Raw genomic sequence first — 20,584 nt, 5'->3', positions numbered from 1 at the left:
ACCATGTCCTCGAGTATTATACAACATCGTACTAAATGTTGCAGCTTTAGGGTTAAGGATTCGGTAGGTGCAAAATAAAAAATAAACATCTACACAAACGGCTTGAGGTACAAGTCCGTGGCAGCTAGTGCCTGCGGGCCCCTGTACGACGGCCCAGACTTTTGTCCGGCCCAGCTTCTCCCTCCTCCAAAGAAATAGAAAAGTCTAAGACAACGCTTCCTTTTGTCAATGGTTTCTTCTTGAGGTGTGTAAGATTGAATTTGCACAGTGGCAGTGCGCATGTGAAGTTCCGGCGTCTACGTGCTTGTCACGTGACGCCTCAGCTGGTCGTTTCCTGTGATGGGAACCAGTCGCTGTCTTGAGCTGTCAGATCCCAGGAAGCGGCGCGCAAGATGACGATGGCGGCGGCTGGTGGAGTCGGGAACAAGGCTTTCTCCTTTAAAGTGGTGCTGCTCGGGGAGGGCTGCGTGGGCAAAACCTCCCTTGTTTTGCGGTATTGCGAAAATAAGTTTAACGACAAACACATAACCACTTTGCAGGTGAGCACTTTGTTGGTCGAGACTGCTGTCATTGCGGACTCCTACGACACCCCCTATCCGGTCACTGTCAGTAGAAACCATACTAGCCTGGGGATGAAGGAGGTGGGGGTCCCTGTTTGTAACTGTCAAGTAATTTCAGTACTTCCGGGTCTTTTAACACTCACTTCGTCACAAACGCAAATACAGACACATATAAGCTCTCGAGAATGTTGGCAACAGAGATTTAAGTGGGAAATGTTCCGATGAACAAGAATGATGGATCTCAGCCTCACGTTAGGCACATGTCCTAGGTGGTCACACTAAGTTTTGAGATGATGACATACGCAGAACTGTAATGATGGCAGTGGTACAATTTCGGGGGCGGGTGAAGTGCTAACCCATCACATTTTGGTTGAGTTGCTAACATCAGAGACTGCGGGTGCGGGACAAACGCACTTATGTGGGGACATCTAACTTCTTTACACATTCTGATGAGATTATCCTAGTGCAGCTTCAGTGTTGAAAGCAGTTAATTGCCGGGCCTTTGTTAACTGTCCTGCCACTGCTCTGTTGGTCAGCTAGGTCAAGTCAACATAGCCCGGCATTTCGGGGAGGCGGGGCTGCCAAAGCCCAATGACCGTTGCTCCACTAGTAGTGGGGATGGTGGTATATTCAAGTGATAGATGAAGGCTGGTGGTGTGATGATGCAAGGCCAGTTAAGCTATGAGGGATGTGGGCCAATCAAGTGGGGAACAGGGCTGGTCCATGGATTTGCGGGGCCCTTGGCAGAAAGTAATTTTCACACATGGTGACGCCATAGGAAGGGACACAAAAGCTAGCAACTTCATACAAAAAGTCCCAGATGCCCCTGGCTTGAGAGAAAAGTGTGCACTTTGCTCTAATTTTTGCTTAAATATGTGTCCTTATTTTATATTTGATTGCTATCAGTTGTAATGGTGCAAATATTTCTCTTCTATGCACTCTTATTACCCCAAGTGCCCCCACTCACAACACCCCTCCCCACTAAACAATTCCCCTTCACAACTTGCACTCACAAACCTCACTCTGATAGACCTGTACCTACTCACTTGATCTGTCACACTACCAAGTCACAACTTGCAGGCCCAGTCTCTGCCACACTCCCAACTCACGCCTTAGGCTCTCTAGTTCCTCTTGCAGTCTGTAGTCTTTCATTCATTATAGCTCATTCTGCATCTCCCATGTTTTCTCACAATCTACAGCTCACACCCTTTTTCAGCCCACCACTCCCACCTCAGCTTTCTGGCCCACAAGTCACTGCTGGCCTACTGCTCCACTCTCGTGACTTCTTGCAGATCGATCCTCCGCTGCCCCTTCTGCTCTCTCTTCTGGCCCACAGCTACCCCTCTAGCTTCGTGCCCACCACTCCTCCTCTAGGTCATATCTTTCTCTTTCTTCTCCTCTCGGCCCCTCCTGCTCCCTTTCTGCATTCTTTTCCCAACGCTCCCCCTCTGACCCGCTGTTCCCACTTGTGCGAACAACTGCTCCACCTGTGGCCTTCCATTCCCTCTCTCTGTATCATTTCCCCCATCATGTTGTGATGTTATTTCTTTTAAGAAAAGTCAATTTTTGCCAACAAAAAGTCGTATTTTTAGCTATAACTAGGGCGGTCTGAATACAGTACATGTAATATCAAAAGTCTGCTTATGGTAGTGGAGGGAAGGACACTTATCATGGGGGCTGAAGTGAGACTGGTGTCAATGTAGCACTAGCATAGAGCAGGACACAGAAAGCACGCACTGGGAGGAAGACTGGGCAGCAAATAAAGTGGCGAAATCAGCAGGTCCGCTCAGCTCACCTATTGACTTCGGTAGCTATCAGTGTGCAGCAGTTCAGTGTTAGGATGGGAACACGTTCAGTGACCTTTGAGACAGCAGAGCTCATGAGATACTGATCAAGTGACTAATTACACCAAGCAAACAGCTTTATGAAGGTAGCCACTGCATTTCGCAGGACTTTTCTGTGAATGGACTACTAATGATTTTGATTTACAGTGGCCTTACCTTCAGAATTGAATGTTGAGCATGGACTGCCTGTGACTGAAGGGGCTTATGGTTGGTGCTTAACTGCATGAATGGAGGGTGGGTGTGAACACCAGAGATTATGGTATCCTGGCCAAGCATTTTCTGCCTGAATGGAGGGAGATGTGCTAGCAGAGGGTTCTGATGCAGTCAGAGATGTGATAGCAGGGGCCTGTAATACTCTCTGAGATGTGGTAGCACAGAGCCTGTGATGCATTAATAAAGTGAATCTGCTTTGTTGCCAGCTGTAGCCTGCCGAAAAGTGTTTTTGAAAGTGATTGCCTGCACATTCAGATCAGAGTGCATATGGGTCAGATGCCTGTGGGCCCCTGTGCCATTGTACAGACTGCCCATGCCTCCGGCGGTCTCTGGTGGGGAACAACATTGGGCTGTGAAGCTGGAGGTATGGTGATAATTAGGAACTAAAAGGGGTTATGCCGACAATGGGGTGAGGTGATGGGGGCTGGGGAGTCTAGTAAGGGATGATTATGGTTTGGGTTATGTGAGGGGAATGAATATTGGTGGTTGCCCCTTACCTTGCTGTGTACCCCCACAGATCCATAAGACAACACTTCATTAGGTTCCGATTGGTACCAAGTTCTCACGAAGGAGACCCTGATTCGTTTTAAAATGATGTTGGTCGAACAGGGCTCATGTAGGTTCTGTAGATTGGGTAATCGGGGTGGATTCTTTGGATCATTTAATATCATCTTGTTCTAATCTTCGGAGCCTTCGAGAAATCAATTTTTAGGACATTTTTATCAATGATAGCGACAATGTCTTGTGATTTCTTTTTTTTTTTGAATGCAACTGTGCTTAGCAGGTCGAACTACCTAATTGGTCATGGCAGTAATAAGTTAATCATTGAAATTGATTTTACTGTTTCTTTTTTTTGTTTTTGTGATTTGGTATTATTTTAAATTATGATCACTAATTTTGTTTTTAATTTTGTATTGAATTTGTAATTGTTTATATGAAATTATTTGTTTAAAAGGTTTTATAAACTATCTGACAATAAGTATTTTGGTGGGCGAGGCTGGGTTTATGTTCATGACTGGAGAGTCCAAAGTTGGGGCTGTTATTACCTTGGAGATTAACAGTCGTAGGAGGTCTTGGTCAACTAGGTAATGATGAAGGAATACCATTATTACTGGTGGAATTGGGGAAGATGAGGGAGTCAATTTCGATTGAAATGTTTTGGGAGGAAATGTTCATTAAGTGACTACATATGGTATTCATGGCAAAATTACACAAGTACCATCTACTTGTGTAGCAAGTCCTCCAGATAAGATTTTGAAGTAGGAATATTTGACTCTATATATTTTTTTAAAGTTGAGAAGTTCCATTCCCAGTGAGAGTATTTACTAAGTGAGTAAATCTATGGTTTAACTGTAAAACAAATGTGTTTTGTCAGGCGTGGACTTTGGGGTTGGTTTGGGAATTTGATAGGGGTGAGAACCTTTCCATTTCAGGAGATTAATTAACACCTTTAAAATAACACGAGAGGAGGAGTGTTCTTGTGATGTTGTAAGCAAAGTATAACAAGTTACTTTTTTTAACCTGGAGAGTGCATCCATAACCAGCATATTCACATGCATCCTGACCAGCTATTCAAGTGGTCTAGCCGGCAAGGCTCTCTACTTTTTTCTGATTACTTGTGTTCGCATGCCGACTCCGGCAACAAAAACAGGCTAAACACATAAACACATTTTAAAGGGTGTAAATGGTTTCCCGAAGTCCAAGGAGACATAGTTTGCTATATTTCGGATCTGGGAAAAACCAGCACTGGTTTTTGTAATCAATATTTATACCTAGTTATTTATGCACATTATACGATAGGGTTTTTACCTCTTCAGACCAGGTACTAATCCTAGCTGTTTCTTTTGTGGCACTACGTGTAATAATGGTTCAAACATATTCATGGAGCCACATAGGTGAAAGTAGGGAGACAGACTAATTTGTTGGGCGTCTGAGTAAACGTGACTGATAAAGCTCTTCTCTGTAGGGCTGTACACAGTAGAGTTGTTATAAAATATGAATCAAATAATACTTAAGCAATTGCATTATAAAATGTATTTGACTCCACCTTCATTACATTTATGGTGAATTAGTTGGCACCTTTTTAATGCATTGTTATAACAATACTTTATAAGGTGTCGTATACATAGTTAACCATAAATATAATGATGGAGGCAAATAGTCGAGTGGTAATTTTTCAGAAAAATTTCAATTTGAGTAACTCCCTGTGGTAGTAACACAGTGTTAAAATAAAGCCCTGTCCAGTCTTCAGCTCAGTTTTCGGGTTCTAGATGCAGCAACCACATGACTTCTATCTAAGTTGTAGGAGTAAAATCCATGGCAATGTCGATTTACAGGTAAAGGAGTTGAGGAAAAGGTTTGCATTTACCTCGTGGTTGATTACTGTCTTTGCCTATCGATAAAGTTTCCTGGCGAGTTGAAGGTCTAAAAGACATTGTAGGTTAAGCGATATTATTACTGTGTTATTCTGATTTGTAGAACATCTTGTTTTTATTATGTTTGATTTTCGGCAAGGTCTTTTTACCGTGCTTGTACTGGTTGGATAAAATAAGTCTGAGAAAGGAAGCCTTTTGTATTAAGTTGATGGGCAGGAATGCTTGAAACCGCTGAAACCAATCCCAAGGCATCACAAGGCTCTGTTGACAGTAAAGGGTAGTGTTAGATTTCGATCAATGAGTCTTTATTTTACAAGTGTGTTAGAGCACATGATGCTGCCCTTCGGTTTTTAACATTATTGCAGTTTGACTGTGAAATTATAGAATCGTTTCTTGACATTACTCCTCATCTTAAATACCCTTTAGTTAAATATCAAGACCCTTTTTAACAGAGGTAGTCTCTTACGTTTTACAAAAAAAGCGTATGTTGCTAAAGTTGGGACATTTATACCTGTAGTTATGATGACCAGTGGCTGTGCTGCAAGTGCTCATATACAAAATAGTGTTTTGTTTGGGCTCTTCTTTTTCTACGTTCCCCTCTTTCCTTTACACCTACCTCAAGTCGGTGCAGACCAGAGTGGAAGTGTAATGGGGGAAATCATGGTGCCACCTGTCTCACTTGTGGCTCTTTTTGTAGCATACTGTTGGCTGCAGGTCTGGGGGCTATGCCTCAGCCTGTTGTACAGTATGTCGGGAGCTTTCAGGGTGAGCGTGCACTGTTCCTCTCTATCCCGTCATGCCGCTCTGTATTGGAGCTTGGAGGGATGTAGGATGAGGGTCTTCATGACACTATTAGCCTCTAAATCTCTCTCTGCCTACTGCACCGGGCACTACCCAGTCATTGTACATGAAAAAGATTCAAATTCCGTTAACCCTACATATTGATCAGTAGTTAAAGCGCTATCAAAAGGCAGACACGAAAAATTCCAATCAGTGTTAATCTATCCGAAATTATAATATAAATTAAACAGATTTTAAAATCGGAGACCAAAACTGCTTTGCAGTTATTAAACATGCAAGCACAGCATAGAGTATGTTTTCCACATGGCTGTGAATATGGACAGTGACTTTGGGTTAGTTAGTGTGTGCTAATAGCAGAAATGTTGGCAGGCTCCAGAATCATCTTTCAGTAGCTAAATGCTCTTAGAAAATCTAGGTTCTAGGAATCCAGTGGTCGATCGAAATAATAGTTGACGCTGCATCACATACGCGACTACAGTTTCTATTATGGCAATGATAGAAACAGACGGATATAAGTTGGTATGACCAATTACAATATGTCTTGTAGAATCTCCGACGCTGCAGTACTTTTATTTTACTCTAAGCAGTGCATCAAATGCTTGTGTAGAGCCATCCTATGCCAAGAGTCAGTGTAATGTATGCTAAGTGTAGCTACCATATGCTAGGTACATTCTCACGTGGCTAGGCTATCCGTCATATGCCATTTGTAAATTCCAGAAGTATAACTTAACTTGCGTTCAGGCAAGGTCCTATGTGGAGGTTTGAAACCTTCCTCCCAACAACAACGTGTTGGACAAAACAACAAATCGACACACAGTGGGGTCAGGTGAAAAATCGGGACGTATGCCGCCAGGCTTTCACCGGCTGTTAATGAGACCAAAGGAAGTGAGCAGAACACCCATCTCTTGAATTCCTTCTCCAGCTAATACTCCTCCACCCCCTATGTAAAGGAAATGACCACAAATTGTAGGCGTTTCCCACGAAGACTGGGTTAGCACTGTTGCGGATCAGAAGGACTCAAACTCTTTCTGGCGATTTTCAATTTAGGTTTTATTAATGAATAATCAGAATGCCTACGTGTCCCTATTTCTATGGGATGTTCTCTACCCATCTAACTAAGATGTTCTTCGATGAATGTCCAAAAGAAAAGTGACCACCGTCCAAACTAAACCTCACTGACCCTACCACTATTCTTGTGGCTTCCTTCTCCTGGGGCTTGCTTCCTGCAAGTTTCTTCTTCTAGCTTCTTTTAGTACAATATTTTTTATGTAGGAGACTCCTTTATCAGTTCATACAGTTCCTTCAAGGCTGCATTACAATCCTTTCCTTTCTTGGAATTTGGTTTCTTGGGACTTGAATAAGTGTGGAGTGTTGACTTACTGGAAGGTGAAGGTGCCCAGTTCTGCGATGTTGCTGTCTCCCTGCTGCAGAGTATGTCTACTATTCCTGCTGCCTGAGGGAGGAGCCGACCCTACAAACACTACACTCCCGACGCAGAACGTCGGGCAGTGTTGACAGTGTTTGCAGAGGGGGTGTGGAGAGATGGACACAGCAAACCCCTGTGACCATGGGGGTCTGCTACGAACTCGCAGCCAGGTGAGACCCCTTGTCCTCTCTTTCATGGTGTTCTTGGAAGTAATGGAGGGCTAAGTGTTCATTGCAACGTTTCTGCGAATGTTATCTTAAATGTAGAAAGCATACAACTCACCGGTCTGACCGTGGAGCCCCCTCGCAGACTCTCTGGCCGCTTGTCCGGGGAGGGGGTCTCCACCCCTGAGTTTGCTGGTTCGAACCCTGGTGCCCGCCGTTCCGCTGACGGCTTCGGACGTGGCCATGCCTGCGCCCTGGCATTGCGGAGAGCCAGCATTGGACAATACACCTCACAGAAATGTGGATCCAAATGGCACTGATCAGAAAATTGACATGACAAATACGCGAAGTATGCCGTTAAATTCACTGGTTAAGAGTGCGGCAGCGAGTGTCAACCAACGCCCCCCTGCTTAGTGAAGGGAATACATACTCACAAGAGCTCTTATCTCGCCAGCAAAGCTTTATTGACAGCTTGATTTCTACAGACTGGAGAAGCTACTTCTGCGCTGAAACCTGATGCATTTTCCTTCTCTACCTCTCTCAACGTAGTAAAACAACCAACACACAGCCCACTCCATAAGCGGGAGAAAGAAGGAATGAAACTATGCCCCCTACCTCTAAAGAATGTTACAAACGGCCATGGGGACAAAAACAGCCCTTTGAGCTTTGCCCACACGAGAAGCAAATCTTTGTCAGAGTTTAAAAACTTAAAATGGCATTTCAGGCCGCAAGACGTCCCCCCCCCCCCTAAACCCCCCCAGTCCAAAATGAGAAATACAGCAAAACCACAGAAACTGTACATAATCCATCGGTTGTAATAACAATACATACAGAGAATGTAGGCAACCGTTCTGAAGCTCCTAATCAAACGGAAGAATGACAGCTGCTCTCAGATGCATAAATGTTTACTTCAGGCTAAAATGATTGAAGACAAAAGCGGAGTTGAAACTCCACTGGGTAAGGAAACTAACCCTTCTATGTTGGTGGCTCTGATGAAAGACCCAAGTGAGATTTCACCCTAATACTCTGGACAAAGTGTGCGATCATACTATAAAACCTTCAGATGGTGGTGGAATGATGGGTCGCATGAATCCGACACTGACCATGAATCAGACACTGACAACCTAAATACACAGAGGAACGTTGAACAGGAAAGGGGCGTTTACACGGATCCTCAACCAAATGCTTTAGCGGCCCGGCTGTCAAGATGTGTCAAATTTGACCCTTCAATTGACCACAAATACCACCCATAAAGCGGTTAAATAACCGTTCCAAGAAGTGGGGTCGAATATAGATCTTAATCTACCCTGCTCTCAGAAAAATCTTAAACCTGGGAATGCCCCTACCATTGCGATTATTCCACACATAGACCCAACTAGATTGATAACAATGACAATTAAAGATCGGGAAGGTTTGAATCCCAGTAGTAAGGTCAAAAAGACTCGGGCTATCCCTACAAGTTCATGTGATGACTCTAGTGAAGATACTGTATGAGAGGTCATGGAGCCTTTGACAAGAGGAAGAGGAGGTACAGCATCAACTAGACTCGGGCTAGTACCTGCTGAGAATGGCAAGGAAAAGGGACCTTGGGAAGATCAAATAGCCACATTTCAATTAACAATTGGATCAAAGGTCTCCATCTTGTTGTCTCCATATTTAAAATTATATGAAAAGCCTAATGACACCTACAAGGACCAAGCCACCCTTTTGGCTTTAATGCACTCCAAACTCGGATCCATGAAGCCCATATCGAAGCAACCGGGGAAAGGAGAGAAATAGACGGAAGGAATAACCTTCAAGACTCTTATCGATTTAATTGAGGAAATGAGAGGAGATGAAATGGAATTCTCGAAAGTTTTAGAGACGCAGTGGGCCTCATTACGAGTATGGAGGTAGCCATGATGCTATTAGCGCCATGGCTGCCTCCATACCGGGCTCCAATACCGGGTTCCTTCAATGAGGAATAACCGGGTCATTCCAACATTAGAGGACCCAGTAATTCCTCCTTGAAGGAACCATTCCCCATTCCCATTTGAGCCCCCATAGGGCTCAAATGGGAATGGGGAGGGAGCTAATAATGGGCACGTTAATAACGGCCCGTTATTCGCTCCATGGTCCCCTCGCGGGACCCGGAAAGGACGTCTGGTTTTACCAGATGTCTGTTCCGGGTCCTGTAAAAGGAACCTCGTAATAGGGGCTCCCGTAATGAAGGGTGCCGGTCTTGTACCGGCACCCTTCATTATGGGATCGCCTAGGTCGTAATGAGGCCCTGTGTGTTTAATGAACCAGATGGCTGCAGAAGCAGAACATGCAAGTCTACATCAGAGTAATGTAGGAGGCAGACCATGGTGTACCCAGAGCCGCACTGTTCCTCCAGGCCGCCCGAGTCAAGAAATACACCCGGACGATGGCGATTGATTGATCGTAGATGGATTCCGAGGGGGTGCTCAGCTCGGAGAAACTTGGAACCGAGAATAGCAGATGCTGTAACTCAATCAGGTACTGTTTGTACGGCCACTAATTCAAACATCGGCGTGAACACTAAGGATTAAGGGCCTTCTGCAAAAACGGTAGACCCATATCAGGCAACTACATCAGGCTCACAGAGTTGCTAAGAGAAGCCAGTCCTGATCTAGAATGGGATGAAAATGCCCTACTGCAACTCTCTACTTATGAGGACTATGAGTCGGATGACCAGGCGATGGAATCTGGCCAGGTCCCTAACTTGAACTGCAAAGCCGAACATCATGTGCCTGGCCCCAAACAAGGCAAATGGACCAGTTTCCTTTTTGAAACCCTTGAAGACGAGCAGAAAAGAACTAAGAGAGAAAACCCCTCCGGTAAACCGTGGCCCCCTATTGGATTCTATGATTGCACATTTTTGTAAGAATGGAGACTTGTTGGCGCAGAAGATTTCGTGACACTCCAAAGCAGGTTTATAACAAGATCGATTGAAAACGTGAGAACCAGACGAAATGGCAAAGCCAGATGAATACACAAGAAGACAGAAAGGTTACTTAAAGAAGAAGACAGCCTAATTTTAAATCGGGCGAACATTATGATCTTACTAGACCATGTGCCCCAACTGCGAGTTATAGAATCTAAAGACCTCAAAATCGTGGACTTTCCAAACAAAGCGGAAAATGACAGACTATGTCTACATATGTCCTCTTCAGCTCCTGTTGGCCTAATGATGAATTCAATTGAGGAATTAAGAGCGTTGGGCTTTGACCTCAAACAATGTAAAAACGTATTGCCTTTTTGTCACAATCGCAACCAAAAAAAAAAACAAAGTAAGATTGCAAGAGTAAGAGGACAGAGATCAAAGAGTCTCTACTGTGGATAGACACTTTCCTGTTGTCCTAAAAGGGCCGGAAACCTTGAAGATAACGATAAAATATTTGAATGAAGATTTCATTCAAGAAGGCCTTGCTCGCCCTCCCCATCGTCAGTGGGAATGGAGAAACCCCACTCTTGGGATTGGTTGCCTAGAGCACTTGCAATACCCTCACAGGCCGAGAGGTTAAAGCGGAAGGGCCATGGAGCTTTACGGATTGGATCTTGGAACACCGAGGTTTTAGCCATTTATTTGATGAGCAGAACACAGATCTGGCTTCCGAGTCCTTGCCCAGAGAGACTCCTCTAATGGATGGCTTTACCGCTCATTTAAACGCGGCAAAAAAAGGGTCTCGAGGTAGGCCTTGCTCAGCTCGGGTCTCTTGACTCTGGTAAAAAATGGAGCCGTTGGACAGGTTTTTAGAGTTGTCCAACCTAACCCTCGTATCCAGATAATTTCATTAAAACCACTTGATGATCACCCGGAAGCTGAATCTCTAGTAATTTACACCCTGTATTGGAATCCGGCAGATAAGCGATCAGACAGTTTCGTCGAGTGTGTCATGAAATAGATTAATAGGATACATGTTGAGCTGGTGGGGGCATGGATTATCATCTGCAGGGATCTCCATATTGAGTGCCTCCGCCCTACATCAACCAACATAGGAGGGCCTGTAAAACCGAAACGGCCCTCCAGAGACTTTTGCATGGTTAATGGACAAGTAAAATGGCGATCAGAAGGGCGCTGCAACCTGGCATTGAAGCTTTGCGAGTGCAATCTTGGACTACTTCTTTGTTTCAGGTCCCGTCTTTCCTTCCATAAACTCGCTAAGGATTATTCCAACCAAATACTGTGATCATGACCTTCTTGTGTTGTCTTGCCAGAAACCCTGGCAGAAGAATAAGTCTGATCAGAAACTTAAGAGATGGAAGCAGAAATTAACCGTTGCCTAGGGTGGAAACCAACATCACATAAATCCAGAATCTGTGTTCCGGCTCACATATAATTTAAAAGCTTGGCAAGATGAAAATCCAGATGATGTTGAATATGAATCCACCCTGGCCCTATACAGAAAAGCAAAATTCATGTGGCAAAATGTGTGGTTAAACCTAAACATGAATTAAATGCTGGAGTAGCAGAAATGAAACGCCAGTTATCTCAGGACCTAAGATGACTAAAAACTCTGCCTCCCCCCACCAGAGTACGCCAAATCAGAAGATGACCTCTTCAAAAGCATTTTTTGTAGGGATGTCACGGTCAAAGAAGACTCATTACCAACAAAATCAGATTCTTGCTAAATTCTTTTTTTTTACAAAGATGAAATCCTATCCATCATAATAAAGGCAAGCAATTTGAGAGCACCCGGCCCTGATGGATTTATACACGCGCTGCTAAAAAAGGCCCCGGACTGGGTAGACTTCTGTCTGACTTTGATTCAGAGGATCACGAGCAGCAGTAAAATTCCAAATTTCTGGAAAAGAGCACTAGTGATCCCTATTTACAAAAAGAGGGACAGGGGGAACCCCAGAAATTACTGACCGATTTCCCTGTTAGATGTCTTGGTCAAGGTCTTTGCAGGCATTTTGCTTAAATGTCTAAAAGAATGGATGGCAAAATCGAAATCATATGATCCAAGGCAAGCTGGCTTTGTCAGTAACGTTGGCTGTGACACAAACTTGTTTGTAACTAACCTTCTTAAAATGAAGTCCAAGAAGGAGAAAGGAAATCTCTATCTCTTCTGTATTGACATGGGAGCAGTGTTTGACTGCATTGACAGGCACCGACTGTGATCCAAAATGGCATTAATGGGATGTCCGATGGACCTACTAGCTGCCATTAATGCCCTTTACTCTGGCACTGTGATCAGCCTGGACCAGGAAGAGAACCTCACTAGAGAAATACAAACTGCCAGAGGTTTGAAGCAGGGGTGTCCCCTGGAGCCCATTCTTTACCACTTTTTCATCGCAGATATGAAGGAGATCCTAGACACGCCTAGATCCTGTCAACCAAGGTTAAACGGAATATCCGTTGGTTGACTTCTATACGCTGATGATTTGGTCCTTTTGGACAAGACCTCCATCGGGCTCCAGGAAAAAACCTGACGCCTTACAGACGTATGTAGACCATAATGGCATGAAAATAACGTGGGAAAATCGGATATACCGGATGATGTAAAGTTTGAGATTAAAAAGTAAGAGATCAACAGCTTGAGCATTGGGCTCAAACAAAATAAGGTTGCCCCGGAAATAAAATATTTAGGGATAACAATCAGTGCCAACTGTTGGCAGAAGCCATGGCAACTCAAATCTTCAAGCCAAAATAACGGCCCAAGGTATAATGGGAGTTGGAGGTATATTGATAGGGAGGAAACATGGGAAATTCTCCTTACTCCCGGTCATTAACTTTCACAACCAGAAGGTTGTGCCAACATTGACTTAGACGGCAGAGGCCGGATTGGGGCTACCCTGTGAGGCATGGGAGAAATTAGAGGGTGCCTTCTGAAAAAAGATCTTAAGACTACTCGGGGCCCTACCCATGGCGATTTTGAAACATGAGCTTGGTCTCCTCTCGCTTCATGTGCAAATTGTTTGGAGAGCCCTGTCTACCTTTTGGAATACGTAACACTGTGGATTGCCCGCCCCAGCTCCACATCATAAAGATGAAAAAAGAAGGTATGACGGACTGGTCTTTAAATCTCTGGAGAGAGAGATGCCTGAAAATCATAAATGGCCTAGGCCTCTCAGTAGAGGCACTTTGTAGAAATCCACTACTGGTGAAAAGAGTACAATGGGCGGTGATTGGTGTGAAACTGAGCCAAGAAGATCAAACTCAAAAATTCACACCATATCTAGTCTACTCACTGGTCAACTGAATATAACTCCAAATTACCTGAGGACATTTCCACACCCAAAACTCAGAGGTTTACTACTGCAGTTTTGTCTGAACATTCTACACACTAAAGTCGCCTTGCTTAGATACGGAACCAGAGTGGATGATGACAGATGCCGCCTTTGCAAGCTCCAGCAGGAGTCCCTTAAGCACCTGATCCTCTTCTGCCCGGAACTAAGACCGAGCAAATTCTTTTCCTACACAAGCACATGGTGAAATCTTTTGGAATAGATGCTGATGCTTGGTGGGAGTGTCTCTATGGTGGAACAATCCTGGGCTTATTAAGACTCTGAGCAAAATTCATAGAGTATATCTTTGATCAAAAATTTGGAGGGCTAACCGAACCACAACATGAATAAATAAAAATTGGAAACATGGTGGCCATAGTGAGTGGCTCAATTCCCCAGAATAATTTAAATGACACTTTTTTTTTTTTTACTTGGGAGGTGGTGGAGGAGGCCTATCGGCCAATTGGATCTAGTGAGGTCAACACAGTCCACCAATGACCATCAATATATTAATGACATGTCTTTTTAATTTTTTATTTTCCTACTGGTGTTGTTCAATGGACCGATGTTATTGGTAACCTCCCCACCCTCTTGTCTGCAAATGTAGTCTTCACTTTTTCTGCAGGGGGGATGTTTAAACTAGGCCTATCTTAACTGTCTTTAACTCTTGGGGCCTCATTACACGGTAGGCGGTAAGGGTTTACCGGTACCGGTAAACCCTTACCGCCTTACTACGAGGTCCCTTTGCGGGTTGGGGAATTAACTGCTTTTTGCAGGCGTTAAAAACCAACCCGCAAAGGGACCCAGGAAGCTAATTTGCGGTACCGTAATTAGCGCCTTCCCCAGTCCCATTATGCCCTATGGGGCAAAAATGGGGAAGGGCAATGGTGGAAGGGGGAATTACCGCCCTGCCAACCTTGGAATGGGGCGGTAATTCCCCTTTCCGCCAAGGCGGTGCTGGTATTTTACCGGCATGAACCATGGCGCTAATAGCGCCATGGTTCTCCGCCATCCGTGTAATGAGGCCCTTAGTCTTGATGTTAATTTCTAGTTTTTAGTGCAATAGTAAAAATGTAATTTCTGTTGGATGGATTGGTATAGCATAAGTTTGTAATAAACTGAATGCTAAATATAAAAATAAAACTTGGATCATATAGGGTGACGTTCACCTCGTCCCAAGGTATTGATACCCACTCTGAGTTTCTCTTTAAATCTTTCTCTTTTACTTAGGTTCTGGTATTCTATTTCTTCAGCTTCCCTGGCCTTCCATAGATATTCATGGTTTCCCTTTTCACCAGGATTGTTTCTCTCATTCCTTAAGTGTGTCAGTCTCTCTTGTATGTGTATTTCTCTCATTAAGTACTTTGGTTCTTTCCACAGGCGTCTTGTATATGAATTGTAATATCTCTTCCAATACTAATTGTATACCGACTTCTTTTCTCATCTTTCAATTTCCTTACTCTTTCATCCATAATACTGGGATGAGTAGGAATGGTCTCCTAACAATTTTTCTTATTTTGTGTTCTTATTCTTTCGTTTTTATTACTGAGACGTGTAGTAATGGTCCCGTAATGATTTCCCTTATGCTGCCCAGTTTTCCCTGTAACCTGTGTTTGCCTGAGGTAACGTCACATGGGACTCAGTCTGCTCATGGTATGCTGTTTTCTTAGTTTTCTCATGGTCTTGCTCCACTTTGGAACCTTGATACCGGTATCTTTTTTCAATACAGATTATCAGCTCCTCGGGTAACCTTCTGGTAGGCGGTTGTTTCCGCCTAGTGGTTTCGGCATAGTTTGAGGGACCCTTGGTCCATCACAATTGCCTTCTCTTTTGTCAGTTGTCTCTCAACACTCCACGTTCCATGTTCCTCTTGCGGCATCCCAGCAACTTTCAAACTAGTCGACTCATCTGGCGTTAGTCTCCTCCCGTCTCAGGTGGTCTGCCTGGGGCTTCCCTGACTGACGTATTCGTCTCTCTGCCTCAGCTGACTGCAGCGTCTTCTCCCACTTCAGCTTCTTTGCCTCATTTAAATGGGATTCCCTATTTTAAGAGACATATGCATCTTCTAGTTGAAAGTAATGAATAATGAATGGTACCATTTTCTTCATCCCAGTCGTTACCTTGCATGTCCTTCACTTTTCTGATATTTCTAACTAGGCCATACAATAATTTGGTAGTTCTTAAGAGGAACAGGAGTTCTTGTCCCCACAGGGGGCGTCCCTCCTGGTGAGGTACTGCTTGACTCGACCCCTAAGGATTGTGTTGCGGAGCAGGCTCACCTCCTAACCCTCACAGGCGGAAGGTGGGGCGGCCCCATTGAGGAGAACGGATGAATTATTGTGATTCGTCACACAACCTAGAGTTATAAGGAAGAGCAGACTGTATGAGGAAACAGCAGGGTTCTAGGTTGATGCAAGATAAGAGGCATCCAATCGAATACTTCACTAAAAATTCCAGTCCCAAAACGGTGACCTCCAGATCAACAAAGTTCCAAAATTAACCATCCAAATCTCAGTTCAGAATTCTAAAGGATAATCCAAGGTGAAAGAAAATCTGTGTTTATAAATAAATAAAATCCACTAAACCAATACAATTTAAGCTTTTAAAGTTTATAGAGGGTGCTGTATCTCAAAAGAGGGGGGTACTAAAAACCCTACGAAGGTCCATGCAGGCATTAGAAGATACCATCCATGATGGGGAGAATAGGCAAGGTGCCTTAGACACACCTGAGCTCCGTCTGGAGATACGGGCGCTCAGGGAGGAACTCCTATAGTTGGCAGCCAACGAGCAGTGTTCCTGGGTGACCCTATATTGGCAGCGAGATACGGGTAGGACTCTGGCCTGGGCTATTGGGAGGGAATGCCCAACCACCTGCGTAGCAGTGGTTGAAAATCAGAACGGGGTTCTTGTTAATGACCTACAGGGGATCAACGAGTTTAGGGAGTATTCTGATCGGTTGCACGCATCACGTCCTAGTCCTGGACATGATGAACTAACATGATACCTAGATGAAGTAGCCTTGGGGTGGCTAGAACAGTACCAAGTAAACTCTCTCAATAATCCCATTTCTGATGAAGAGTTGCGGAATGCAATAAAATCACTTCCCAACAGGAAGGCTCCCGGCCTGAATGGAATTTCAGCAGAATTCTATAAAGCATATGCAGACCTGGTGATCCCTCATCTGATGCTAATGTATGATAGTGCAATGTCCAGTGGCATTCTCCTGGAATCTACCAGATTTGCCTTGCTGACAGTTCTCCTGAAGACCGGCAAAGATCCCTGGTACCCATCATCATACAGAGCACTGTCACTAATTAATGCGGACAATACAATTCTTGCAAAGATACTCCCAGATCGAATACTCTCACGTTTGCCAGCTCTAGTCCTGCCAGATCAGGCTGGATTCATCCCTGGTAGATATACTCAAAACTGTTAAAGGCGCTTATTCACCCTTTTATTTTTATAACTCTTTATTGGGTTTTAGGTAACATTACAAACAGACAAACTAACACATTATAAACAAACATAAACAAAACAAAGCTGGCTGTCGGCCCCAAGCGCGGGTATTCCTCCGCCTGTTCTGTCTTCGAGTAAGCAAGGAATCTCTTCTCTTTAAGCTGTCTCTTTCCCTGTAGTGGTTTTGAAAGTGTCTTGGTTCATGGCCACCCATGCTTGGAGGTCTGCCGTGTATTTTCCCTTTACTCCTCCTCCTCCCCTCCCGGCTCTACCTCTCCGCTCTCCTCCCTATATTCGAATAAGCTCTGCATCAGTGAGTTCCATGCCGTTATTTTTTGTCCTGTTTCCCCTTCACCTTTCTGTACCGCCCTCATCCACACCGCCGTTTCAGTCATCGCCCATTTCTGAAAATCTGCCCACCATGAGTCTATCCTCGGGCCCTCTCTCGATTTCCATTCCATTGCTATCCGACGTTTAGCTAGTATGCATATCAAGTCTTTCATTTTTGCGAGGTGCAAACTATTCTTGCCTCCTCTTGGGAAGAGGCCCAACAGGTACATTTCAGGGGTTCCTGTTTGTTTTTGGAGTCCACTTCCCACCACTTTGATTCTGATTCCATCCCAAAAGACCTGTATCACTGGGCAGGTCCAGAACATGTGTAGCATGTCCGCTTCCTCTTCCGGGCAGCGGGGGCATGTGCGGGGATCTCCCAGCTTCATCCTATTCATTATCTTAGGTGTGAGGTATGCCCTATGTGTAGTATATAATTGTGCTTGCTTGAACCTTGCGTTCCTTCATACTTTTTTAGGGTATCTTAGCGCTCTAGTCCATTCATGATCACTGAGGGTCTTCCAAGTTTGTCCTCCCATCTCCCTCTTGTTCGTAGGACTTGTGAATTCTTGGATTTTAGCAACTGTTCGTATAGCCTGGAGGTTGTGTGTCCCCCTTCCGATATATCGTACCATGCATCTAGTTCTCCTCCTGTGTCTTCTTGTTCTGGCCACTCCGGCCACCTCTTCTTGATTGTCAGCATCATTCTATTATATAGGAGGAATTGGCCTTCGTGTATGTCGTATTCTTCCACCATATCTCGGAACTCCGCCCTCCTATTTGCGCGAATCCTTTGGCTTCCCAGTGGGATCTATACATTGCAAGTATATTTGTGTCCTTGCCTATTATTCCCGCTAGTGGAATTTGCGGCGAACAAGGGTCTTTGGTCCCTTGGAGTCTCCACGTCCTCGACCAGAGCTCTGTTGCTAACCTAAGCATGTTGGGTAGGGACTTGAGCAGAGGTTTGTCTACCCATGGGATTTCCCATAGGTAAAAGGATCTCAGTGCTGGTTGGAAGAGTATTTTGTCTATTGATTCATCTTCTCCCAGCGATTTAACTATGTATTGCAGTTGTCATGGCAATTCTACACCCCGCCGACCCATAGGAACCTCCGTGTTATTGTGTTCAACTTCATGAAGAAAGCTCTGGGTATGGCATGGGGAATGTTCGTGAAATAGTATAATAGCCGTGGGAGTACTACCATCTTCAGGATGGCCGCTCTCCCTATCATCCCCAATGGCAGTGTCTCCCAGAAACCCATGGCCTTTTGTATTCTATCTAGGGCTGCCTGTGTGTTGTATTCGTGTGACTCTGCAGTGCTGTGGTGTATCTCTATTCCCAGATATCGGAAGGAGCCCTGAGCCCATGCTAGCCCCATATCTGGGAGTCTGTCTCGGGGGACCTGTTTTAAGTCAGCCAAGGGGAATAAGACCGATTTCTCTCTATTGATGGCTATCCCTGAGAGTCTGGCGTATGCTTCTGCCGCCTCCAGTAGGCAGGCTAGGTTGGCGCGCGGATTTTCAACGAAAAGAAGGATGTCATCCGCGTACAGCGAGATCTGATGGACCACCCCGTCTGTCTATCCCTGTGTCCCCATACTCTGCCCGGAGGAAGACCGCCCACGGCTCAAAGGCCAGTATGTACAACATCGGTGACAGTGGGCAGCCTTGTTTGGTTCCTCTGTATATCCTCCAAGCTTTTGAAATATGCCTTCCCGTTTTTACTCTCGCTCTAGGGTCCCTGTACAGCAGTCTAATCCATCTGAGAAATCCCTCCCCCAAACCAGTGGGCGAGGACGCTCAGCAACCACTTCCAGCTCACAGAATCAAAGGCCTTAACGGCGTCTAATGGCACTACTGCGCATTCCCCTTGTCTCTGATTCGTCTGCTCTATAACATAGTGTAATCTGCGGAGGTTCCATGACGTGTTTCGCCCTGGGACGTAGCCCGTTTGGTCTGAGTGGATCAACGTGGATATAACCGATTTCAGACGGTTCGCTAGAACCCTTGTAAGTATTTTGGTGTCCTAATTGATGAGGTAGATCGGCCTATATGACGTGCATTCTTTCGGGGATTTCCCTGGCTTAAGGATCGGGCCTATTATCATTTCCGACATGCTATTTGGCAATTGTGCTTCCTCGTATGCCTCCTGATATGTTTCTAGCAGTTTTGGGGCAATTGTACTTTTATATGTCTTCTAGAACTCCCCTGAGAGCACATCGGGGCCCAGGGTTTTACCCGAGGGGAGCTCAGAGATCACCATTTCAATTTCCTCTACGGTAATCGGGGCGTCCAATAGTTGGGCCTGGTCTCCTGTTAGCTTCGGTAACTTAAACTCTGCTAGGGCGTCTGGGATGTCTTCTGGCTCCACTTCCGGATTAGGGGCATACAGCCGCTCATAGAAGCCGGCAAATAGGTTATTTATATGCTCCTGATTCATAATCTCTGTTCGTGTATCATCACTTAATACTGCTATGGGGTCCCTCTTGTTTTCCTGTTTAGTGAGCCACGCTAGTAGTCTACTGGGTTTATTCCCTTCTGCGTGCAATCTCTAAGTATTTCCCATTATTCAGCTTCCCAAGTTTCTCCCAGAGTACTATGCATCTCGTTCTTAGCTCCAGAAGTTCCCTGGGTTCCCGGCCCACCCTTTCCGCCCTTCGTTCCTCTGTTTTAACCTCCCTTTCTATTTCGTCCAGTTCAGCCATGATTGCACCCTTCAACCCTGCCGTTTTCCCAATTGCCGCCCCTCTTATCACTACTTTGAAAGCGTCCCAGAGCGTGGCATTACTCTCCACGCTCCCCTCATTTTGTTAAGAATAGTCTTCTATCGCCTCCTGCAGATAAGCCTCGAATTCGCCCTCTCCTAGTGCTTCTGCTTGGAGGCGCCATGTTGGTATTGGGGTTTTCCTGTAGGTGTGTGCCCATGTTGCTAGTATCGGGGCGTGATCTGAAAGTGTACATACTTTAATGTCGTTTCCCGTGAATTCTATCGGAGAGTCAGTGCCCGTGAATAGGTAATCTATTTGTGTAAATACCCTGCGGGGTGCGCTGTAATGTGTGTACCCTCTCCCGTCTCCATGTACCTGCCTCCAGACGCCCACCAACTGCAGTCGTGTGAGGGTCTTTTGGAGCTCCCTGGCAGGGGGTGCTGGCTTCCTGTGCTTGTCATCCGACCTGTCGA

General features: G+C 45.0%; 1 protein-coding gene across 1 annotated transcript in view; it reads left to right on the top strand.

Annotated features, from left to right (window-relative positions):
• The first annotated feature begins 328 nt into the window (after positions 1-328).
• Positions 329-20,584, top strand: part of RAB21 (RAB21, member RAS oncogene family) — a 368,664-nt gene continuing 348,408 nt past the window's right edge. Inside the window, exon 1 of the mRNA XM_069629386.1 lies at positions 329-539. Within this exon, the coding sequence (XP_069485487.1) occupies positions 393-539 (147 nt within the window). The 5' untranslated portion in view covers positions 329-392. The remainder of the gene's footprint in view (positions 540-20,584) is intronic.

Source organism: Ambystoma mexicanum, chromosome 12 (assembly GCF_040938575.1).
Source record: "Ambystoma mexicanum isolate Mex_15411 chromosome 12, UKY_AmexF1_1, whole genome shotgun sequence".
Lineage (NCBI taxonomy): Eukaryota > Metazoa > Chordata > Amphibia > Caudata > Ambystomatidae > Ambystoma > Ambystoma mexicanum.
Note: the sequence above shows the minus strand (reverse complement) of the source record. Positions and strands in the feature narration are given on the sequence as shown.